Source organism: Phodopus roborovskii, unplaced genomic scaffold (assembly GCF_943737965.1).
Source record: "Phodopus roborovskii unplaced genomic scaffold, PHOROB, whole genome shotgun sequence".
Taxonomy (NCBI): Eukaryota; Metazoa; Chordata; class Mammalia; order Rodentia; family Cricetidae; genus Phodopus; species Phodopus roborovskii.
The window spans coordinates 12,250,774-12,276,753 of NW_026125281.1; the positions used below are offsets into that span (position 1 = coordinate 12,250,774).

A 25,980-nucleotide genomic window follows, 5' to 3' on the forward strand; every position below is an offset into this window, starting at 1 on the left:
TCCCTGTGCTGTCCGCTTGGGGCGACTCTTTGGTTCAGAGGATGGACATGCCCAGAACAGTTTTTCTCTGCGGACTGGTACTCCTGTTCTGGAGATGGATCGGTTGGTAAACCTCATGCAAAAACGTGAGGACCTGAGTTTGGAATCTTCCAGGTGCAGAAGCTCATTCCTCTCAGGAGGTGGAGACGGGGAAATCCCTCGGGCTTTGCTGTCCATCTCCTCTAGCCTAGTCTCCTTGGTTAGTGAGAAACTCTGTTGTGGGTCACTCTGAACCTGCCTGGGCTGCCACACCCAATGCCAAATTGCTGTGGAACTCAAGGTCTCCCAGGCTCAGTTCCAGATCATGAAGAAGTCGCTTGATGACATAAACTTGTGACCACCACATATGTGCACAGGAAAGTGTGTGCATGCACACACACACACACACACACACATACATACACCACACACACAACTACAGGCTGTTTGGGTCACTGTCCAAACATTTGTTGCTCGTTTCCACCTGCCCTTCTAAAGCACAGAAGTTTCATATTTTAGATGTAGCAAAATGAAGTGCCTCAAGCACATTGGAAGACAAAACAAGGGTTTTCTCTAAAGATCCAGTGGCAGCGTTTAAGTTGGGGAGAGGAATCATTCTCATGGTTCTTTGGTGGAAATACAGATCTTTGCTCAGAGCATTTGGAGGCTTAAGTTCGATGGGAAACACCTGGAGCTTGTCCAAAAAAACAAACAAACAAACAAACAAAATAATAATAATAATAAATATAATAATAATAATAATAAAATATCAACTGCAGTTTGTGTGCCCCAAGAGTTCTTCTGTGGACAAATGCAGAGATGTTCACTAGTCATCTTTCTGACTTCAGCTAGCTGGCATTCTGTTGTCTCTGGTGAGGCGGCCCAGCTGGTGGTTGTGCTGCGTGGAGAAGCTGTGTGTAAAGTCTGAAGCCATCAGGCTTTGGTTACCAAGGAAGAGGCTCTGAGGTCCCTACTCTTCCTGCTGTAACTGCCACCGGCTTTTCTTCCCCAAACTGCCGGGCCATTCAGTGTGTAGGGCACTGATTTGATACTTAATCTCAAGGGTCTTTCCCCGGTAATTTCCCCACTGGAGAAAAACCATGATGATCTACATCCTGATTTCTTCTGTTCAGGGGACCAGGTTTGGCAGCAGTGCTTAGAAAATAGTAGGCATGGAGAGACTTTGCAGTGGAGCTCAGGGAAGAGGAGTTAGGGTCTCCCCCCCCCCCCCCCCCCCCGCCGCAGCTGGCTGCTAGAGCCTTCTGAGAGTTCTTATAGGCAGGAGGAGAGGATTACCAACAGTTGGTTTTAACTATTCAACAGACTTACAGTGCTATGCCACTAACCGATTTAGGTGTTTGATGAAATTACGTGTCTGAGTGTCTGGATGCCCAGCTGAGACTCTGTAGACTGTAATCCTGATGGCTTGCTTGCGCCAGGGGTGGGGGGCATCCACAGTTTACGCCAGGGCGCATGCTCCTCACTCAGCAATTTGGAGGTTTGTTCTCTGGTATCACCTCTGTTCATTCTTCCTATCACTGCCTACAGAGTTTGGTGACACATTTTACCAGTTTTCCCACTCAAGACCCTAGTGGGAAAAACTTCTGCTGAGCGGGGAAGAGCGTGAGGTTGGTGGGGTGGCTGGAGACTTGATTTCAGCTCTTTACTCAAGTTTCTTTACTTTCTGTGGTACCTTTCTGTAAATGTGACCACGATGCATCCCCCGCCCCCTTAAGACTGCTCTGCCTAAGCTTAACTTTTTCCACCTAACTGCTCGTCTTGTTTTCTCTTTCCCTCTTCCTTTATTCTTATGTAGGCCTGACCAAAGATGGCAGTAACGAAAATATTGATTCTCTTGAGGAAGTCCTTAATATTTTAGCCGAGGAAAGTTCAGATTGGTTTTATGGTTTCCTCTCATTTCTCTATGATATAATGACTCCCCTGGAAATGCTAGAGGAAGAAGAAGAGGAGGAAAGCGAAACCACAGATGGTGTTGATGGTACGTCGCAGAATGAAGGGGTTCAGGGAAAGACCTGTGTCATACTGGATTTGCATAATCAGTAACTTCGATTCAGGGGCTAAAGTCACTGGGTCGTAGAATGGAGCAGCCTCCTCCTCCCTCTTTGCTTATGCAGGGCCCGGCGTGCAATGGGGCAGTTGTGACTTCATGATACGTGTCAGCCGTGTGATCCTGCCCAGCACAGCCACTTAGCTAGTCCCTCGCTTGGCTCCCTCCATGCCTAGATAGGAGCTGGGATGCCTCACTCCTATACTGTTCACCAGGTGCACTGGAAATGATGCGCTTGGTAGTATAATTGGTTTCCGTGTCACTTTATTTCCACTTCTGTATTCATTAAACTAAACTGGAACTTGTGCTGTATTTAACCCTCAACACTTGTCTTTCTAACATTCAGTGATTCTAATGGGAGTGAGTCTAAAACTATTCCCGGCATGACCAGTCAGTTAAATGCTTCCACATTGATCTTTAACCCGCTTGCTGTATAGTGATGACTTTCTAAGAAGCTGGTATGTTCTAATCTGTAATTTGTTTAGGCTAATCGACTTGTGATATAAGTTCCTTCAAACTTATTTATTGAAGTTCTGTACTAATGGTGCTTTTGATATAATTTGAAAAGAATCCCATGTTTTTGCCTTAGGGTAGTGAAGTCTCTGAAGTTAAGTACTAACAGGTCTGAAATATGTCTGTTTCTGAAGTCAGAATTTATTTTAAATTTCATTTTCAAATATACATCCAGAGAAGGTAATTTGTAATTTTTTCTTTTAGGTAAGCATATTATAAAAGAAGGAAAGTGTGAATGTGCATCTTGCATAATGTTGTACATATTAAAACTCTTTATCCTGAATTAGTCTTTTTCCATCTTTTTTTTTTTCTTTCGTTAGCTTATTAGCTGTTGATTTTGGGGTTAGGTATAATATAATGCTTAGATTTATAAATTTATAAAAGTGGTCATTCATTTTTTTTAAGAGATTTTTTTTTTCCCCTCATAGGAACATAGCAATAGCTTTGACTTGGCTGTTTAAAACAGTTTGCTTCATTAATGCAGAAGCAGTTATTAGCTGTATATGGATCCATTGCTGAAAATGATTTCATTAGTTTCCATGGTGACCTCCCTCACAACCGGGATGCATTGGTCCATGGGAGATTTGCTCTCCGATGCTCTTTGAAGGCCTGTGAGGGCGTTTAGTTCCCTTTGAGCATCTCTAAAATTTTCCTCAGCTTTGGGGCCTTGTGCATTTTAAACTAGAATACACTGGTGTATTACACAGTTTTATTGAAGTATCGTTTTCAAATAGTCTTTCTTTTTATGCATGTACTGTCAACTAAGTAGCTCACCCATTTGTTCAGGAATAATGTGGTACCTTTTGTTTTGTGGTAATGAACTGCTGGCTAAAGTACAGTTCCTGGAACCAGAACATAGGGACCCGCTCCCCTAATCATATCCACTTTTATATGTGCCACACATGGAGTGGGATTCTCTCAGCGCTTCATTGGTTGTTAAGACTGGTTTTTCTCATTCTGTGTCCTAGCAGTGCATTTGCTATGTGTGTGGCCTTGGTCAGAAGCGTTGGACACTTCAGTATCAAGCACGTCTACTAAGCCCTCAGCGCAGTAATCAAATGAGTAACCCTCATTTATCTTTCTCCGTTAGTTTAGTCTTCCTTAAGACCATGTCTTAGTCCACTTTGAATCTGAACACTGTAAAATAATCAAAGGTTATTAGTTTTAAATTTACAACATTAGGTCCTACAGTCAATAAAAGTCACTGATCCAGATGGCTGAGAAATGTTTTTCAAAGCAGTTTTATTCATGTGTCTTGACTACTAACTATGGATGGTGTTTTAGTCAGAACTGAATAATTAAATTTCTGTGTTAAAAATGTTTGTAATTAATTTCTCACCAGGTTTTGTATTGTCTTGATACTAATGCACATTTCATGTACTGAAATTATGCCTATTTTCCCAGTTGTAAAACAAGTGTGTGACATGGTAACTTTCTGACAATTTGGAACCTCTTTAATCATTCCATTTGAAGAGCCTTCAGTGATGATAAAATACAGGCAGCTGATGAACCCCTTACTTCTGTGACTTCCTTCAACTTGTGTCTAAGGCTTTGTGTGTGTGTGTGTGTGTGTGTGTGTGTGTGTGATAATGAATAAAGTTATTGGCAAAAATGTGTTCTAAAGCAAACAACTTCTTAAATGTTATTGATTACATATATCTAAATTGCGATTTTTCTAACCTTTATTTTGTAAGTTGTTTCATGAGATACTTTCTTGTTCATGTCTTAAACTTACCGCTTACTTCAAAAGGCAACTTTGTATTCTGTATATTTTGAGTGTTGTTTTAGTTACAGAGTTGTAAATTACTGTGTTAACTCTGCTCTGTCAGTTTTGACCTGAAAAACTGGCTTGTGCTGGATGGTCATTGTGGCCTTGGCTACCCAAAATGTCGTCCTGGCTCAGGTGCTTTGCCGCTGTTCCTGGTGAAAAGGCACCAGTCTCAAGTTCAGTTACAGCAGTGGGTGGGGATGGTCAGGGGAGCTGTAGATTCTGTGTTAGCTACTTTCTGCGGCCATTCTCTCCCTTGGGATGTGAGTGGTGGGTTAGAAGCGCCTGCAAGGGTATTTTCTAGGAGCTGATTTTACTAACTTGGAAGCCTGGCTGCCAGTGTGCTACTCACGTGGATCCTGCTGCAGAAGTCACACGGGATGGAGAGCCGGCTGGTCCTGCTGGAGTCTTTTCCTCTACAAGTTGTCCCCTGCCTTGCACAGCCCAGTCCAGACATGTAAGAAAAGCCTTTTCTGTGTTCGATCCCTGGTTGGCTTCTATTTGCCGTTATTCTGACTATGGTGCTTCCTGAGCTCTGTAGTATCGACAAAAACCGTGGAAGCAGATCCAGGTGCAGCTCTACTGCTTGTCTCATTGCTGGGCAGTGCCTCATGGGGATTGGTATTTGCAACTCTAGGCGACTCTGGGCTAGCTCTGTAAAATGTAAAATAAGTCTGTGGTGTGGGCTGGGGCATTTCCTTTAATCGTGATGTAATTGGAACACTGAACAAGGAATTCAGTGTCTATGATCACGAGCTGGCTGATAGGACCAGCATGCCATATCTTTCTTACATTTGCTGAAGGAAACCTGTCATATCCTCGTATTTGCCAGCTAGACTGAGGACTATGTGAACCTTGCAGATGGGCCCTTGGCTCTATTTGACTCTTCATTGCTGACTCCAACGCATGACATCCATCAGTGTGAACCACATTTCTTGCTGATGTTAGTCCCCATGACTAATGTGGAGGAAACGCAGGTTCTTCTTTTCAAAAACGAAATAACAATGAAAGTTTTTTTTTGTGTGTGTTACCACCTCCCCACCGCACGGGATTTACTCAGTGGATTGGCGGTGCTAGCTAGCACAGGGCCTCGGGTTGTCTTCTCTAACTACTGTGCTTGAGTCTGCTTCTGGTCCCTGTCAGTCATTTCGCCCTGTGTCTTCATGCTCCTCCTCTGTCTTCCTGAGTTGCTGAGTTTACAGCTTTCCTCACTGGTGGATCTCCAGTAGTGTCGTTCCGGGTCTTAAAAAGGAAACAGATGCAAAGTATCTGCATGCATTTCCCCAACACAAAACTTGGACAGCCACATCTACCGATCCGTTGGATCATACTTAAAACTCTGGGTTTGTGTAGTCCGAGTTGGGAGTGGTGTAGTGTTCCAGTATAAGAAGGGGATGCTGGTGAGAAACAGACTCAGTGATCAAGGTCTCTTCAGGGACAATGGGGGTGATCAGGTGACCTCACTGAGAAGGACAGGTAGGTACCTGTAGCCCGAAGGAGCTACTTGGATGTCTTAATAGAGCTAGTCTTCTAAAGTCCTGTTTTGTGCATGTGGTTAAACAGTGGATCCAACTGTTGGCTTAATCGTGAACACATTTTAACATCAATGAGGACATTATGTTTTGAAAACGTGTAGCAATGCCTCTACAGCAGTGGCTGAAAGAGTGTAAATTAGGCAGTTCTCCTTAAGTGAAGAAACTAAGTCATTTTATTGTTCTCAAATTTCTGTTCAGGAATTCTCGTCATTAGATGTGTTAGCAATAATCACCATAAATAGACGGTTGACCGTGGTGGGGAGGGAGGAATGTGGACTACTTTTTTTTTGTTGTTGTTGTTTTTACCTTTTCTTAATGTTTCCATCTAGCGTGCCTTAAATTACATCAAGGTGAATTACAAGTAGCAAAAGGTTTTGTCTTCTTCTGTGATAAAATGTCCTCAACAGTGCTTGGGAACAGTTCACGCTGTAGTAAATAGCATCGTTATTATACCTTTTATCGTTTAACAGAATTCTCTGGGTCTCTGGGGGCACCCATCTTGGTAATAAAGAGAGAAGAAGGAGAAAGTGAAAGCGTGTTTGTTGCTGTTTCACACTGAGCCCAGCGCAATGTGAAGCAGTACAGACCGTAGTCCTGGAACTCCGGCCTTGTTGCTCACCTCTTCCTTCTTTAGTGTTGTTGTGAGCACCACCCTAGCGCTCCCATCTTCCACGGCCACTGTGCTCCTGTCTACATGTGGCTTTCTTTCTGCTGGGCCCTGGCTTTGGTTCCATTGACCCCGTCATCAGTATTTCTTCTTGTCGAAGAATTTCAAGCCATTGCGTTTCCTCCTTCAGGCATTCTGTAGTGTCGGGTCCAAACCTGAGCCTTTCCCTAGTCTACCCCAGCCTTCTCCCCACCATTCTCCCAGTAGCCCGGCTGCTTTGTTCCTTGAAGCCACGCCTGCTTATTACACCCCCAACTTCAAAACACACAGATTTACACTTCAAACTGTTCCTTGTCTCCTAATCTTGAGACTTGCCTGTTACATCACTTTTTCCGATTCAACAGGGGCCCCTCCCGAAAAAAGCTGGGTCTTGGTGTCGCCGCCTTTCTTTCTTGGTGTCATTGTCCCTTCTTTGGACATATCCACCTGAAGACCTAATCTTTTCATCTAAAAAAATTCCTCCAAAGTCACTGTGTGTGTGTGTGTGTGTGTGTGTGTGTGTGTGTGTAGCTCATAAAAAGTACCTTACATAGATGCTTGGAAATGTTGTGTGTTGTCACACACACACACACACACACACACACACACACACATATGAATCAATCTTATTTTGCATATCAACCCCAGTTCCCTCTTTCTCCATCCTCCCATGCCCCTCACCAATCCCCCCCATCCCACCCCCCCATCCACTCCCCAGGGAGGGTGAGGCCTTCTATGGGAGTTTATCAAAGTCTGTCATCACATCATTTGGCAGAGGGTCTAGACCCTCCTCTGTGTTTCTAGGCTGAGAGAGTATCTCTCCATAGGGAATGGGCTCCCAAAGTCCATTTGTGCACTAGGGATAAATGCTGGTTCCACTGTTAGAGGCCCCATAGACTACTCAGGCCTCCTAACTGACATCCATGTTCAGAGGACTTGGTTTGGTCCAATGCTGGTTCCCCAGGTGTCAGACTGGGGTCCGTGAGCTCTCACTTGCTCAGGTCAGCTGTTGCTGTGGATTTCTGTAGCCTGGTCTTGATCCCTTTGCTCATCCCTCTTCCCTCTCTGCAACTGGATTCCAGGAGTTTGGCTCAGTGTTTAGCTGTGGGTGTCTGCTTCTGCTTCCATCAGCTACAAGATGAAGGCTCTAGGATGGCATATAAGGTAGTCATCAATCTCATTTTCGGGGAAGGGCATTTAAGGCAGCCTCTCCACTATTGCTTAGATTCTTAGTTGGGGTCGCACTTGTAAATCTCTGGACATTTAAACCCTCTATTATGGTATCTCTTTTCTTGCTCTCCTCTATTCTTCCCTGCCTTAGTCTTTCCCGATCTCTCATGTTTTCTCCCTCCCTCCTCTTATCCCTCCCTCCCCCGTGTTCCCAGTTTGCTCAGGAGATCTTGTCCCCTTCTCCTTCTCCGGGGACCACGTATGTCTTTCTTAGGGTCTTCCTCTTTCCTAGCTTCTCTGGTGGTGTGGACTGTGGGCTGGAAGGTTTTGTTCATGTTGAGGGCTTTCACTGAATCTAAAGTTTTAAGTGCAGTGATTTTTTTCCTAAGGTTTTACTTCCCTGATGCTGATCCAGTGTTTGGGATTGTCCATAATTAAGATTTAACTCTGGCATTCATCGGTGTAGCTCATTTGGGCTCTAATGAATGGGTATGGGGAGATTGTCTGATTCCCCCACACCCCACTTACATTTTTGTGGGCATCTATGCTGCTATGGAAACAGTGTGCAGTACTGGAAGAGGGCATCCACAGCACTGGACCGGTAGTGCTTTATTCTCATTCCTTTTGTACATTAGAAAGTGCTCATGTATTTAAAGGGTTAGGGTTACAAAAGTCGATTTAATATTAACTAAACTTGTTAGGCAGCGCTTCCTGGCAATATTTTGTTACAGTGCTATACTGTTATTGATCATGTTTAAAAGAATCAAGTTCTGCCTTCAGACAGTAACTTCTCTGATGCTGTTGTTGATTAGGTCTCCCGTGTGTGACAGATAGGGCCAGAGAGCTGTTAGCTAATCACTGTTTCTTTTTACTCACCCTGCCTCCCTCCCTCCTTCCCTCCCTCCCTTTCTCCCTCTTCTCCCCTCCTCCCTCCCTCCCTCCCTCCCTCCCTCCTCCCTCCCTCCCTCCATCCCTCCCTCCCTCCCTCCTCCCTCCCTCCCTCCATCCCTCCCTCCCTCCCTCCATCCCTCCCTCCCTCCCTCTGGTCTTCCTTTTTCTTTTGGATGAAACCAGTGCCATGATATTCAAGACTTTCCCTCTCCAGAATGATGACCATAACATTTCAACTATAATAAGTGAACATTCTTAGATGGACTTATCTCATTTGATGGTCATAGTTGACTACAAGTAGAGAGGGGAGGAAATTAAGAATGGAGAGATGTGAACAACAAAATCAACATAAGAACACCTCATTCCAGAAGTGGAGTTGCAATTGGAGTTTGGGGAAACAGATGAGTACTGTAGTTTGTAGTATGGGTAAACCCTCATGGTTTAGGGGCTTCTATTAGATGCTTTCCAGACTTAACTGTTGGGGGATCAGTTGTAAATCCCTTCCCCTCCCTTGGTAAGAGCTTTGTCTCCTACTTGATGCACCCAAGAAATGGATTGGCAGTCTAGAATGCCACTTTAGAAAGATTGGCAACATGCACATATAAAGTAATGTTTATGTGAGTGGGAAATAGGAAAGGAAAATCAATTGAGATGTAAGTGCATCCCCGTTGGAAAAGAGTACACTGAAAGCATATAATATTGATGTTTGTTACAGGGTTAAAAAGAAACCCATTATCAGAACCTTGATTTTCTTTTTCCCCAAGAGTGAAAGTAGAAAGCAGTTTTTACAGTAACAAGTTAATAGGATTCATAATAGCGCTTATGTTTGCTTATGTAACTTTAGACCATTAAATGTGAAATGACAGAGAAAAGCAGTGTCTGTTTAAAGAGTAAAATTCTACCAGAGGAGCTGTCGTGGATAGCCGTGGTGGTGCCAGGGAAATGAGGACCCCCGTTCTTTATGGACATATATCATCTGTGGCTTGAGAAGAGGGAGCCATGCAGTGGCAAAGCCAAAGAGTCTGGAAGGTCTAATGACATTATGATGCCAACTGGTCCATAGGTTATTTATAATGCATTCATCTTTAGACTGTATTTATGACTGATGTTTGTGTACTGTCCTTTGAGTGGTAAATTTAAGTACTTTGTCTCATAGAAACATCAGTTGAAATTAATATAAAGGTTCTGAATTTTAGTTTCCTGAACATTTTGTTTTCATAACCTCTTTTTATCTTGTAACTACCAACAGAAGGACCTGGTGGGTTAGCCAAGCCGAAAACTAAGGCTAAAGGTATTTTCTATTTTCTTCAAGCAGCTCCTACTGAATCTAGTTCATGCTTGATGGTGCATGACATTTCTGGTGGAAATGCAGACACATTTAATAAAATTGCTTTCTGATTTGGGCATTCTGTGTTTTAAATACCTTTTGAAGACTAAATTAAAGGCATTTGCTTCCTCTAGCTAGCTTGCAATGTTAATTAATTTCCTGTTCATGTTATCAGATTTTTCAATAGCCTGTAGATTAAGAGTTTATCAACATAGCTGACTACTTTTGTTGGAATGTGTTTATTAAACTTACATATGCCCATCTTACCTTGCTACCTAAAACCTTTCATGGTCTGAGTTTTTAAAATTACTGTTCAATGATGGATCCTTCAGTGATTGATCAAATTTCTCTGAAGGCTATAAGGATTCTGTCCTAAAACATAACCTAGAACATTGACTTGTTGGTAGAGAATTTGCTGTGTTTGATATTCTAATACATTAAAATTGCTATACCTGTGTATTATTATATGTAGACTAACACTGCATTATTACTGCCTGTATATCCTTACATGTAAACATTCATGTTCTCTAGGGATAAGGGCATGGAAGACATGCATGATTTTCTTTAAAAATCTTTGGACAGTTTTTTGTGTGCAAGTGCTTGGCATATTTGTAATTTTTTTTTGCATGTGTCATTGATGTGTAAGCCTTGCTGTGGGATATGCAGGATTTTAAATTTGCATTTTCAGTTTTAGAATGAACGAGAACATTTCAGTGTTTAACCTGTATCTCAGCAACATAAAATTCAAGGACAAAATAATTTTTATCATTTGATTTTCATGTAAGCAACATTGAACTAAATTGCCAATAAATTGATCTTACCTCCTGTAAAGACAATTTGAACACTAAAGATTCAGTTTTTAAAAAAATGTAGTACAGAATATGGCCAGATATCAGTGTGCAATGCAAGTATTTTCTGCTTTGCCATGGCATTTCTGTTGTCTAAAGTGGGATTCAGACTTACAGGTGGTTCTGTATAAATTTCAATGTTATTTTACAGAAGTTCACTTAACTTTGTTAAGAGACAGTCCACACAGACTGTCTAGAGAGATAATTTCTTTTGTGAGCACCGAGCATCCAGAGTTCACCTTTAATGCCTTTTGGATAAATTTCGGATAAATTTTGTTGGGGCAAACATCTCTCACATTTTATTATGTAGAGCTTTCAATTTATTTGTGACTGCTCAAATGTTGCGTTATGTAGCAAGAAGCTTCTATAACTTTCTGATGAGAGCAGGAATGTGAAGCTTTTGCTGACTGCTTAGTTAAACTTTAAAAAGTAATTTTATGTGAGACTTGGAAGTGCCTGTACTTTCCATTTAATTTCACTCTTTCTTCATAAATGCCTGGAGAACATATATATTGACTTGTATGGCTTTCCACAACTTAATAGGGAAATGTACTTAGAGAAAGAAATACTGATTACGTGAACTTAGCTGTAAATATATATTAAAAAAATCAGTTTGCCATTATAAATGTTACAGGTAACAAATTTTAAAATTTATACATGTGAATTTTTTTTTTTTTCCGCCAAGAGTTAAATGGTACTTTACTTTTTTGTGTACCTTTTTTCCTCCCCGTAAGGCCTGTAAATGTAACTGTTAAAAACTTGACATTTTGTTCAAGATGACAATTTTAATTATCTTTCTATAAAATCAAGCTAAAGTTTGTTTTCACAGCACCTTAGTTCCTTTACATGTGTTATTATAGTAAGGGGTTCACTTTGTTAATATTGCATGTCAGCCTGTGTCAACACTAGTAAAACCATTTTAGACTGGAAAAATAAGATGAGCTGTTCCAGGAAATTTTTTCATAGCTAATATTTTATGGAAGTTTATGTACCTTTTTAGATGACGTTTGAACTAGTAGACTAACTTCTGAATGAGACCATTTCGGTGTGGGGTGGGTGGGGCCAAGGCAACACTTTACCTCTAGCTGCCATTCTAGTATTTAAGAGCATCAGTAAACATTTTTTCCTTTGATTGGGAAACCTGAAAGCTAAAGAACCCAGCAAAGAAGAACTTAAGAAGGAGAGAGAGAAGGCTGTGCTTAGCAAGAGTGAAGAGAGAACCAGGGGGAAGAAGGAGCATGAAAAGAAAGGGAAGTTGGCCGACTCAGACACATCCCGGAAAGCATCTCCTAGAGACAAGAAAGACAGAGAACCGGAGAAAGCCAACCGGGACAGAAGTGCTAAATCCAAGGAAACCTGGAAAAAAGCTGCAGAGACCAAGGCTGTTCCTAATAAAGTGGCTTCCAGAGACAAAGGTGACAGGAAGGGAAGAAGCTCTTCTGGGCATGCTCATGTAGCAAAGGAAAGTAACCAGAAGAGAAAGAACTGAAAGAGAAAGAACTGCCACCGTCACCACCCAACAGTGGGTGACATCCATCACCACCCAACAGTGGGTGACATCCATCACCACCCAACAGTGGGTGACATCCGCCACCACCCAACAGTAGGTGACATCCATCACCACCCAGCAATGGTGCCACCATTCTCGGCTTGGGTTTGCTGCTAAAGGGCAGAGGAAAATCTGGAATTGTTCTGGTTGGGGAGGATGATACATATTAGCCACTGAATGTGTTTATTGGTGCTCAGTAAGTAAATTCTGTTAAACAAATATACTTTGTTGTGCTTCTAAGTTAAAAAGAGATGAAACTCTGCAAGTGTAACAAAATGTAGTAGCTTCTGTTTTTATTGGTCTATTGATCATGTATTCTGATTAAATATGTATATAATATGAATTATAATGGTTTTATTAATACATTAAATACTCCCACTGGGGGTAGGTAAGGAAAACTCTGGAGATGTAAGCAGTATTTCTGTGCAAGGAGGTAAGCTAGGGCAGGTCTTCCCACTCGACTGCCTTCCTGCCTGTCTTAAGGCTCTCCTCATTCCCAGGGCTCCCATGGCAGTCCCAGGCTCACTGCCTCTGGAGCCCCGCCCTCCTTCCTCATTCTTTCCCCCTTTAGGCTCCTTCCACATCCCTTTCTCTTATACCCCCATCCTTTCCACTTTCGGCCAAGGTCCAGCCCTCCCAGCCGTATACCTTGTCTCTGACCTTTAGACTTCCTCAGTCCCCCCTCCCTCTCTTCCTGTTTTACCCCATTCTTCCATTACATACCCCCCCCACCAGAAAACCCTTTTACCCCACACTGGACACACCATTCTGAGTTCTGTGTGTGGTCAAGAACTAAAGTTTTATCAAGGAGGGCATCTCCAAATGCATCTGTTTATGTGAGTTTCATTGACTCCCAGTCATTGAAAGGCTTTTGCTTCACTGTGGTATTTGTATGCTAAACTATTTCCAGTTGTTGTGGTTAGATGGCATAGGATTCTCATGTGTGTATCATGACTGCTATTTCCAGAGAACCACAAACTTGAGGTCAGAGTTCAGCTCAACACAAGCAATTAATAAAGAAAATCTTAACGAGAGGCATTTCCGTATGGTGTGTGCTGGTCTATGCATGATGCTTAACTCTATCTTTAGATGATATGCTGATTAAAATATCTGAGCTGGGTATGGTGCCTTGTGCCAGTAATCCCAACACTTGGGAGATGGAGGCAGGAGGACCAGGAGTTTGAGGTCTTCCTTGGCAACATAGAGAGGCCAGCCTGGGCTATGTTAAGACCCCATCTCAAACAACAAAATAATAATAGTGAACCAGAATAAAAGTAACTTGATAATAGGCTAAATAATGCTACCCAGAAGGTTTTACTTTTTAAAAATAATTACTTTTTTTTTTTTAATGACTTAGACTTTTTTGGGGTGGGGGCTGGTTCAAAAGTATTAAAACTGGATATGAGTAAACTTAAATGTTTTCTGAACAAACTTTTATCTTTTTTTTTTTCCTTAAAATCCAGCAACTTCTGCTAGTTATAAACATGTAAACATTAAACTGAGAAATCCCAGCTCACACAGGTGAATCACAACAGAGGAGACTTTCTGGACACACACCAAGACCTATTATAATCTTACACTAACCACAAAGGCCCAAAGAAATTACAAAACTACAAATGGATTCTCTGTGTGGGCAGTCGGGATCTTGTGTTTTTGTTTTCATGAAATACCCAACCATGGATACACACAAAACCAGGGAGTCATGGCTCTCTACACTGTGTCTTCAGGCTGATGGACTCCCCGTTCAGATCTATGGTGACATGTCGTTCTTCCTACTTTGATTTCCAAAATCTTGGCCCTGCTGATTTGACCCGATTTATTTCTTGTAAGACACAAGCACATGACACACAAGGAGACTTCAGTAGGCCTGAGAGACACTGTCTTAGTTCTCTGGAGGGTTCTGGGGAAACAGACTCCCTAGGAGAATCTGTTGGATATTTGTGGTATACTTCTTGGTTCTTTGAACAGGAATTTGGGATGGGACGTGGGTGAGTAACAGAAAGCTTCTTGACATATTCCACTCACAAAGGGACTTCTGGGACACCTGAGAACTTGACAGGGCAAGTGAAATAAGACTTACCCATGCATTACAGTTACAGTGTCTTCAAAATATAGCCCGGTTCTAGATCTTTCTGTTGAGATATATAATTTAATAAAAAAAAAAATTTACTTGCAAGAAATTTAAGGCTTTCCTACAAGTTTCCCCCTCCTTGCTAGAGAAAGGCAAAGAATTTAATGGGGGCATGTTATTAATTTTACCTTGGTTTTGAAGATCAGTGCCAAGGGGTTATAAAGTGTGGAAATGCTAAATTCCAGGCAATGAGAAAGTTTTAGGAGCAAGCAAGTTAGCATCACTTGCACATTGGACAGGTGCCATGAACTGTTTTATTTCTAGATTCAGAAATACTTCATCCTTTGAACGGCAGCACTCAAGAGTTGAAGGAGCTCACAACTTCCAGAGGTCACAAGAAAGTGGCTTATATCGCCCCGCAGAAATACTGGAACGCTACTAAACACTTTACTTTTGGAGGAAGTTTGTGAGATGGGACTTGGTATTCTTCCTTTCTCTCCTTTTCCTCTGCTGGTCTCTTGTTTCTCTCTGGGGTACAAGCGGCTATACTGAATTTCCTTGCCGGTCCCATCTGGTCTAAGGTATTTGCACCAGAGTTCTGTTAAAAAGCGCAGCTGAACCTCACCCAAAACCCAGGATAAGACTTGGTGGTGAGTGTGGGTTTCAGCTCTGTTCTGCTCTCAGATTTATTCAGCTGTTTCCCTGGTAGTTGCTTTTCATAGTATTGCTATCTGAGGCTAAAAAAAAAAAATCTATGATTCTACATACCTGGCAAAGGAAGAGTTTTGGGGAAACACTTGAAAATTAAATATCTACGTATTTGTCACATCCCTAACATTTTACATTTCCTGAGATAATGCTGTAAAATTTTTAAAAAGGACATTATCGCACTAACTTTATTTAAACCTCGGAAGTCTGTTACATTTGAGGGACAGATGTCGATAATTAAAGATTGCTTTATGAAAATGCTTTCAAGCCTGTCAGTATTCAGATGACCTTCTTTCTAAGCATTGTAGCACTGAGTCTTCCCTATGCCAGCAGGTTACTCGCTGACAGTGTTCTCTGTGAATTTCATTTTGTTTAGCTCCACCAATAATCGGTTTCCAAAGCTTTACTCTGTGGTTGCTTTATTTTTGTCTAATGAGACACAAATTAGGTAGCATAGCTGCTTGTGTTACTACTCTGCAGAGCTGAGGGAGGGAATTCTAGAAGTTCGCGGAGAACCTGCTATGCTAGAGTCTGCTGTCTTCATAGGTTGTTAACCTCAGCAGTTCTGATTCCGGTGGGGATAAGAATCCTCTTTAGGTATTCCCACTGAGCAAGAGAAAGGCAACGGACAGCTATGATTTTATTAGGTTAACTGTACTCATATTCCATACGCTGAGTGGGTCTACTTGTGTGGTTCACCATCTGCTAATGCCCTTACTGTGGATTACTCCCCGTGAAGTTCACATCCACAGTGGCCATTTTTCTCATTTGTTGGTTGGCTGTGACACCTGCGTCAGAGTGGCTGTGAGGACCCCTGGAGGCTGTAGCCAGCATTCTTGGCCCCTCAGGTTCCTTTCCTACAGAACACTGGTGATTGTGGACCCTGGAATCTCCGTGAGCGGCTAAAGTGAGAGGCACGGAAGCCATGATCCCATTCCTACTTCGGTCAGCAGGCTGTGAGACAAGCGCCCAGGTTTCCAATGCTTTGTAATGCTCATGTCTTCATAAGGGGTTCAGCTGGATCCACTTTCTCCTGAGCTCAAGAGGGCAAGGGAAAATACTGATGAATACCACACGCGTGAGGCCTGGAACGTTCAGCTCTCTGTGTGCTGTGACTGCAGTGAGGAAACAAGATTTGGGAGAATAGTGAAGTGAATTACGATCGTAACTATGGTTCAGTGGAGACCTCCAGATGGCCATGTGTAAAATAAGTTCTGCACCCAAGTTTTGTACCCAGACCACATTTTTCCACCAAACAACTCTATGCTCATTAGGGGTTGTCAATGGAAACGATTCAATCACTGATGCTCAGTTAGGCATGAGTCAGTTTCTCTGTTCCCATACTTACTGTTCAGGGAGTGGGACCTTATGGGGTGTTTACCATTACTTGGGAATGTTCTCCTGGATTCTCTTGGTTATATGTGCTAAGTGCATCCCAGGAGCTTACATGGGCAGAGAGCTTTGATGTCTCATGCCACTGTGAAGTCTAGAAGTAGGAGGCTGTGTGGCTGTTCTCCATCTAGTACTGAAATTTTGGGCCTCAGTCCCGCCTCGGGCCCCTTTCTGAACACGGTTTTCCTTCTCAGACTGGGTCATGTACTCCTGGTCAGGTGAATTGTTATGGATGGGGATTGGGTTGCTGCAGTTGGTGAGCCCTGTCCTGTCCAGTGTCCACTGTTACGGCAGGGGGAAAGGACCGCTAGTTCCTGAGGGACATTCCTTGCACTAAGGGAAGCAGGGGAGGCCCTAGGCAGGCAGGGGCTCCACACCGCCTTCCTCCGCAATGCAGGCCCGCAGGCTCGGGGCTGGTTCCACCTCTTGCCTCCTTCCTTCTTTGCCCGTGTCCCATACAGAGAGTTGAGCAGGACTGGCCAGAATGGATATTTTACTGTAAGAAGCCAGCAGAATCCCATCCCGACCCTTGACCTGCAGCAATTTAGACAATGAAAGAATATAAGAGAATGCTAATGTAATGATGAACGACTATAATCAGGTTAGCTTTGTTAGGTGCTTTTATTTCTCCATGCTCTACTCATAGAGAACATTTTTAGTATTAGAAAACTGAAGGGTGAGTATTATATGGCAGACATATTTTCATACAAATCTACCTTCCTTCTTCCCTCCCTCTCTCCTTCCTTCCTTCCTTCCTTCCTTTCTTTTTTTTTTTTTTTTTTTTTTTTTTTCTTTATTTCTTCCTAGGCATGGGGGGGGGGTTGAATTCAGGGCCTCACACATGCTTGGCAAAGGCTAATTCTCAATTCTTTTTGTTTTTATTTTAAGGCAGAATCTCACTAAGTTGCCTTGCTGGCTGTCACCTTCGCTGTATCTCAGGATGGCCTAGGTCTTGCAGCTTTCTGGTCTACCCTCAGCCTGAGGTTATCCAGCATGTGCCACTACCCCAGTCCTCATGAAAAATCGGAACTAAAAATCCTCAGTAGTAAACTGCATTTCCATATCTGTTTCGTTCATTTGTTCAAGGATATAACCGCATAAGCTTGATTTTTTTACGTTTGATTTGGTGCAGTGTTTTCTTTTTTTCATGGAAGTCGATTTCTGCGAACACTTTACATTGTAAGCTCTCTTTAAAGCTTTTGTGACTTGTGACAGTGGTGTTTTCAAACCCCACGATGAAGTACTTCGGTGCTTCTCGATCACTGACACACTCATCACACACTCCTGAGAATCTGCACTGTGCCAGTGGCTCGATGGGCTGAGCCTCAGGGAGACAGGTGGATGGATTCCGCCAGTGAAAGGCTGTGATGTAATGAAGGGCTGCCCGGTACCAGCGGCTGTTCCCTCTACGGAGAAGGCTGTCGGGTAAGACCCAGCCCAGCTGGCATGCCTGCACCCAGGGACGCTGTGCCAAGGCCACCGTGTCTAGCACCTGCTTCCTCCTTACTCTCAGACTGGTGTGTACGGTGCCTGGCGGTAACCAACCGTCTATAGCCGGTCGTTGCTTGCTGAATAGGGGTTATACACACAGTAAGTGAGCTGGAAAGTTTTAGGTATTTTTAACACTATTGGAGACAATTTTAGGAGAGAAAAATGTTAGGCTTTATTTATTTCTATTTTTTGGAGCGCCAAGCAAATTTTCTAGTAACTGCAGTTCTTAACTATTCCTGTTGCTATGTGCAAGGGGTAGGGCAGGAGATTTTTTTTTTTTGAATAAGTGAAAAAGTAAATTGGTGCAAAGCCACACTTTTACTGGTTTTAAATGATCTGTCCTTAAAAATCTTAGGGGATGCTATTTTTGTCATTGTTTTCTTGGTGGAAACCAGAGGTGTGTCTGGGACCAGTCTCGAGGGGTGAGATACAAAGGCCCCCACTTAATTCAGGCACTGGGGCTCATCCAGGCCAGGGTGGTTGCACCTTCTTTATTTCTAGGGTGGTTTCCATGTTAAGAGAGTTTCCTATGTCCAAGCTTTCCAGAGTGTTTTGTTGCTTCAGAATCCAAGCTGTTAGGAACATTTTTGTCAGTATTTGTTTGGTGACATGAGTTTCTTTTTGAAATTTGTCTCTCCTGGATCCGGTAAAAGAGATCCCTATTTTTATCAGGGGTAGTTTTTGCTTCTGGCGGCCTTAGATTCTTGCTTAGTTCTGACACCATTGATGTACTTGCTAAAATCCATATTCGCCGATTATACAAGACAGGAACAAGGAGGAAATTTAACATGATTGATTAGCATGTATGCTGCTCTGGAGGTCTCAGACTATCGGTCGGGTTTCAACGTAATTCTTAGGAAAGGCGATGCCTTCATCTTGGACTGGAGAAACATAATGTCCTAGGGCATTTTCTGTGTTTAAACCCTGCCTTCCTTCCCTGTCCCATGACTCAAGCTTCAAGCTTGCAGCATCGCTCTTGGTCCTGCCCCTCTGGCCTTTGGAAATCCACTGACATCTTGTTGCTGACCTTTTCCCTGACATTGCCCTCTTGCCCACACCTATTCACCTACTGACCTCAACACTCTGTTTCCTATGTTTTCACCTGTTCCTTCTCCTGCAGGGCTTGCATTGCACACGGTCTCCTGCAGGGCTTGCATTGCACACAGTCTCCTGCATGGGTTGCATTGCACACGGTCTCCTGCAGGGCTTGCATTGCACACAGTCTCCTGTAGGGCTTGCATTGCATACATTCTCCTGCATGGGTTGCATTGCACATGGTCTCCTGCAGGGCTTGCATAGCACACAGTCTCCTGCAGGGCTTGCATTGCACACATTCTCCTGCATGGGTTGCTCCTGCAGGGCTTGCATTGCACACATCCTCCTGCATGGCTTGCATTGTGTAGTTCACCTTCCATGGAAGATTCCTGCACATTAACAACTGACGGATTTTTGTTTAATGAATTTACATACGCTGTTTGGTAAGCTTGAAGCTATTACATATTTATGGAGATGAATATATTATTTCGTCCTCATTCTGGTCAGGTATGGTTAGGTAGCAGTGAATAGAGTAAAGCAGGTTAATAATGGTCTGGGAAAATTGTGTGCAGTGGTCGAGGGTGCTATGAATGGTTCAGATGATGGCTTCATTTACTTTTGATGGCTGCTTGCATTTTGAATAAAAGAAGCAGTTATTAGTAAATGTAAGTTTTAAAGTTTCCTAATTTGTCTAGTGAGTCTACAGAACTGATGGGAGATGTCATTCTGTATATATGTTTCTCTTATTGGTTAATGACTAGAGCACTGTTGGCCAATAGGAAAGCAAGATAGGTGGGACTAGGAGACAAGGAGGATTCGAGGAAGTAGTAGGGAGGAGTCAACATGTAGAGACTGGAGATAACAGGTCGGGGCCCTCTCTCCAGTAAGATGAGACCACGTGGAAATACTTAGATTAATAGAATGGGTTAATATTTAAGACAGCTAGCCAATAAGAAATGCTAGTAACAAGCTAACATCATTATATCAAATACAGTGTGTTATGGCTGCCAGAAAAACTGCTCATAACACAGAACAACAGTCAGGGGTTATAGGGAATTTTTTTTTTTTTTCACTCCTATCCACCATTGTTATAGCCTGGCAACATTTCACTCCTAGACCGTGACAGTAAGCAGCAGCAGCGGAGTCTACCATCTCAGGGAGAGTCCTCAAGACTCCACAGCAGAACAGGTAGTCCCTTTGCTTCTGGGTGCCTTGTCTGGAAGAGGCTTGCAGCTGGGAGCTGGGTTGCTCTCGCAGGCTAAGGTCGGGGCTGAGAGCGAGCCTGTGTCCAATGCACTCCTTGTTAAAGGCTACCACCGTTCCTCAAGCCAGTGTGAACTATAGCTTCGTTGCATGCAGTTACGGGACTGGACAAGAGACACTTGACATTTCAGAATGTAACTTTAAATGTTCATTGCAAATCCCAGCTTAAATTTGCCATTTGGACCCCAGCTTTAACAGAAACAAACAAACAAACAAGAACCCTTCCCTTTGACCCTGAGTTGGTCATTTGTGGTTTCGTCTACTGTGCGCAGGGCCGGTGCTATTCCATGGGTTCTCAGAGCCATTTCAGTGGGACTTGTTGAAAATTGAAATGTTATGTTAAGAGTTTATAGGGCCCAGTGAAGGAGATGTGTAAATATGATCTTTCACTGCTTCCAAGTTTATAATGAAGTTTATTTGTGCTAACGTCACCTCTGGAGATAGCGCTGACCAGCTGTTAGTAGGTTTGACTGATGCTTAGGGTAGAAATGAAGCCAGTGGTATTTTCTCCTGCTAGATCCTTTCCCTGTCTCTTGTTACCTTATTATTATTATTTAATCCTTTGGACTATAGAGACAAATGACTCCTAGTTGAGTTTCAGAAAGATGACGCTTGTGTATTGTGTGTGAAAACTGGCAGCTTTCAAACGCTTGAAACAGTTATTTCTTTTTCAAGTGAAATGGACGTTTCCAGGTTTGGTAAGAGTGGGATTTTCAGGCAGTTGAATGTGCCATTTGATGGGGACTATTTCATTGCTCTGTGCACAAACGGTGGCCGGTTTGAAAGTTTGTGTGTTTAGTAGAGGAGGAGTTGTAGCTTTTCATCATTCTGAGACACTCCTGAGAATAAATATAACTATCCCAGGACACCTGGCACACAGGTACCGCCCAGGGGGGGAGGCTACCTATAATACGGAAATGGTGGGCACTGGCAGAGAGGAATCTGGTAAATTGTAACGTAAGATGGATGCAGTCTTCATTCCTCCCCACATGCCTGTGCCAGCCAGGTGTATTTAAGGAGGTCTGACCCTGCAGTGAGCCTCTGCAGCTGGGGGCTCGTGGAGTGGATCCCTCTGCGTGCCTGCAGACATTTCAGTAGCTATCGCTGTGGGCAACTGTTGGCCACAGTACGGAGTGCAGAGACAAATCCTATGCGTTCACGGACTCTAAACTTTTTCCTCATCGATTTAGCGCTGCTTATCCATTGATGGTTCCTGATCCACAGTGGGGTGAGAGGTGAAAGGGCGGGTTATTTAAATGAGAAGGCGGAGCATTTGCACCCTGTATTTCAGGGAGAGGTGTTGTAGTCTTCATCCCTATGGGCACTCTCGGAAAGTGAACTAGCTTGAAATCTGTCTTATGCTTAGATGACACTGACAGGTGGGACGCAGCTGCGTGTGGCTGTGGTGTGTGTGTGTGTGTGTGTGTGTGTGTGTGTGTGTGTGTGTGTGCACTGTGCTAAAAGCAAGGAAACGGAAGATAGCAGGCCGTTTCGGCTTCCCTTGCCGTCTCTGTAGGATTTCAGAAGTGGCATCGGGCAGCAACAAGAGCAGGAGAGCAGGCAAGGAATGAAAGCTTAAAATGTGTTGAACTGAGAAAGGGGAGCGTGGGCATTAGCTGTCCAGCGGTGTTTAGGGTTCCCGGAGTGCTGAGCGCTGGCTTGACCTTCCACCCAGGATCGCTGTACACACCTTCCCAGATTCCGATAGTCCTCAGGGGGCGCGGGGATGCTCAGGGCTCAGCAGACAGAACTGGACTCTTGGCCACGCCTTTGTTTCCTAAGCAGCTGTACTTAATAAAGGCCTTATCTAATGTCCCACACGTAAAACATCAAAGCACCAACTTAGAATTTCTTTACATGGCTTTAAAATCGGTTTTCATGTTAACTTGCTCCTCTGCCTGTTTTCAGAGCTAGAAAAAACAAACAAACAAAACAAAAACAAAAAGCAACAACCCCCCACTATGGTTGCGTATAGGTGGTTCTTTGAGATAACTGTAAAAAGTGAGTTACCTGTGGCTTATTTAAAACTCTAGTATTTCCGGAAGAATTGAACATGGGGATTCAAGTCCACACTGTGCATAGGTCGGCTTCAGGAGTGTCTTAACACTTCCTTCTCCTGAGCTCTGGCCATTGGCTTAGGAAGTCCTCATCCTCTGAATAAGAGAGGGCTTGAACTCACACTGAACTTCTTTTGGCAAGGTTAGACGTGATTATATGTTGTAAATATTCCTGAATGCCCTTAAAAAATGTCTTAGCTACACTGAAGACCCGTGGCGGGTCGAAAGGGAAAACTTTCTTCAGTTTTAAACGCAATACTGGAAAAACCAGGATTCCTTGCACCACTACTCAAACGCTTGAGAGTTATTTTTCCTGGTGTAGTAACAATGATTTGTAAAGAAGTGTCAGTTAACACTGTGAATAAAACATGCAGGACTTAAAGAAAGATCTACTTCGGAGAAGCCATTCCCAGCAGAGGAGGCCGAGCCACCGGCTGAGCTGGAGGAGCAGGCTCCTGACTTTGGGGCAGGTAAGTATCAGGGGAGACTCTGGGGCATTGCCTGGCCTGCAGCCGACCTTGCAGTTAAGCAGCCATGTGTCACCTGGTTGTTCAAATTGTTTATAAAGTGAATTACACTTTCTTCTTTTCTGAAATTATAGTAATTAACTTCGTAGTGAAAAGGGTCTGCAGCGTTTTCATTTTTTTTTGTAACCAGGATTCCAAGACACAAATGGTTGGTTGTGCATTGCCCAAGACCATGCAGTAGGGACAGCAGAAGCCGAGGGTGTCTTGACTCTAACTGCAGCACCTTTCAGTCTCATTAGATTCAAAGTAAGCACAGGCACAGACCGTACACAGCCTGATGCATGAATGAGTTCACATGAACGAGTCCAGCAGGAATTGAGCTCCCGTTGCCCCGAAAGCCTCCCTGCACCTGGTGATGTTTCCATCCCTGTGGCTTCACAGATCAGGCCACAGTATGTCCGTAGGGGGTCTCATAGTTTGGAAAGTTGAGGTATTTTAGTAAATCAAATATTTTAGTCTGTGACCACCGTTCTCTGCTTGCGACATGGTCATTGTAGACTGCAATTAGCTTCAGTGCTTCTTTCTCGCAATACTTAAGAAAACCGGTAGTTTCTTTGCGCCCCCTATTGGAAGGACTGCATATGACATGTTTATCGAAAACAATTTACAACCCCAAATTGTGCTGATAATACTGTAGTATTTTTTTTTTGCTTCATCCCTTCAAGGAGCAGGAAATTAATCTGAGTTTTATTATTTGTTATTTCAGAACCCTAGGATAATTTATTTTCTCCTTCTCACGCCTATGGAATTGGTATATGGCTCCCGAATCCATACTGCTTTTTTTGTAAAGAGTTTTAATTTAATTATTTGAATTTAACACTTAACTATTTTACTTTGTACTGAATAGACTTGTAATTTTTTTAAAAAATCTATTTTTAAGTGAGTACTGGATTTCAGATGCTCCATCTACTTCCCATTCTCCCTTGTTGTTAATGATTCGTGGGAAATGATTGCCAATTAGCAGGCTCACTGGTTTGTTGCTAGCCATCATTGTCCTCGGCCTCTTGGCAATGTTTTCAGATCGCATTCCACCCTCTCAGCCCTTCTCTGACTCCTCCCATCTGTTTTGTAAATGCAGATACCTGTCTCTCATTAAACTAAAGCCTCTGCCCTCCTAACTCCCTCCTGCCACCCCCCCCCCCCCACTGTAGTAAACACACTTTGGAAAGAACACATTTTCTGTCCATCCTTTAACCTGCTGTAGTCTAGCCTATAACTCTTCACCATCTCCACGGAAGAAGAAAGACACATATGGAATCGGACATGACGTGGCAGGAAGTTCACTACATTCCAAAGCAGTGCTGGTACCCTGAGTCTGGGGACGCGTGGGAGGACCCGAGTTTGTAGTTCTCAGTCCTTAGGCTTCCCTGTCTAGGAAGTCAGTAAAGAAACAGCTAGACACTCTCCATGTGATCCCATCGGATGCTTTTCCCAGCACCGTTGGAATGGGCCCCCCAATGAGGGGACTGTCACAAACCCGGAAGACAGTGCAGTAGAGCATCTTCATGCCTGAGTTTATTCTGTCACCGAAGACCCGTGCTTTGATGGGACCCTGCCATTGCCGTTATTCATACGCAGCGCTGATGATACGAGATGAAGTCTAGACTGTGTCAGCAAACACGCAATGCCGCAACAACTTATTTGCTGTGGAACATTGGGTATAATCTTACAGTGAGAAGTACTATGGTGTCGGCAAAATGTGGTCATTAACATCCACTTTTGTAAGTCACAATTATCAGAGCCTGGGGCCCTGGCCTTTCAGATACATTTTTCTGAAGCTGGCAGGGTGTTCATCACACAAGCTTCAGATCTGGGGGTCGGGAATCCCTACCTACTCAGGCCCTCAGTCCAGCAAGGCTTCAGGCGTGGATCACGTAGTTTAGTCTGTGTGGAATTCGGTCTTTTCCAGTGCTCCTTACGTAAGCTGACACCTTGCTTCCTTCTAATTTGAATGGGAATTTTATAAATCAGAAACTGAAAGCATTTGCTTTTGAACTATTTTTTTTAAAGGAAAAAAAGTCCATGCCTGAATTAGTTTCTTCTTTAATAGGACATTTGAAAGTCTCTTAGTATTTACATCTGCTGAGCAAATAAGGCCAATTTTAAGTGTCTTCTGTGTTTGCCGATGTAGCAGAGAAAGTGCATATGGATATGGAAAAATGCACAGCCTCTTAGTCAAGTGTAGTCATGTCAGTATGTATGCAAGTGACTTATTTAAGTGTTGGAATTTCCCATTAATACTTGAGTGTTATATTCTTCTGTTATGTTTTGTAATTATTTTAGAGGTCCAGGATGTTGAAGATGAAGTAAAAGAACCAGTTCAGTCCCTTCTCCAGGAATCAGTACACACAGAATATGGTATGAACTCAATTCTGTTTTGCACAAGTTATTACAATAGTTGACTTTCTAGAACTACATTCCGAGTATTTGTAGACCCAACTATTATTTCTGTGGGGGTGGAGCACTGGACATGCTTTTCAAAATCCCACCTCACTGTGAAGGAGTTTTATGAACATATTTTAAAATCAGAGGCATAAATGAACAATTCAAGGCCAGTGTTCTGTCAGAGTGCGGTGACCAATGCAGGCCAATGACTCTGGCTGCTTGTCTTGGTGTGCCCCCCCCCCCATCCTCAGGAGCTCTCCTCCACATGAGGAGAGATGCTCCACAATCAGGAACTTTGCCTCTACCTTCAGGACCTTCTCGGCCACCAGGAGTGATGCTGAACCCACAGGAGCAAGCTTTCTTTCTCACAGTCTTCTTGATGTTTGCCTGGTTACCCAAGCAAAACACGAGAAGCAATTTTACTGTCATGCTGTTGAAGAGATCAGGAACTATCCTCCCCCTGCGTGGCTCTGGTTTCTCGTGGTGGGATCTGTGTAGAGAATATCGAATGATAATCCCGCAATCGGTGTGCCAGAGTTACGTAGGGATCCTCCTGGAAACACCTCCTGATAAAAGCAGATAGCATGACCTCCATAGTGTAACTTGTGGAGGGGAGGTGAAGGGGAAGGACATGGACACTTGGTATCATTTCTTAGTGAGATCTGAGGGAAGCCTAAAGGAAAAACTATTATCTCATGAACTCAGTACCTCACCTTGT

General features: G+C 43.3%; 1 protein-coding gene across 2 annotated transcripts in view; it reads left to right on the forward strand.

Annotated features, from left to right (window-relative positions):
* Positions 1 to 25,980, forward strand: part of Asph (aspartate beta-hydroxylase) — a 144,309-nt gene that overhangs the window by 33,857 nt on the left and 84,472 nt on the right. For both annotated transcript variants that reach the window (XM_051197345.1, XM_051197355.1), the window contains 2 exons: positions 22,725 to 22,820; positions 25,161 to 25,235. In XM_051197345.1, coding sequence (XP_051053302.1) covers positions 22,725 to 22,820; positions 25,161 to 25,235 — 171 coding nt within the window. The remainder of the gene's footprint in view (positions 1 to 22,724; positions 22,821 to 25,160; positions 25,236 to 25,980) is intronic.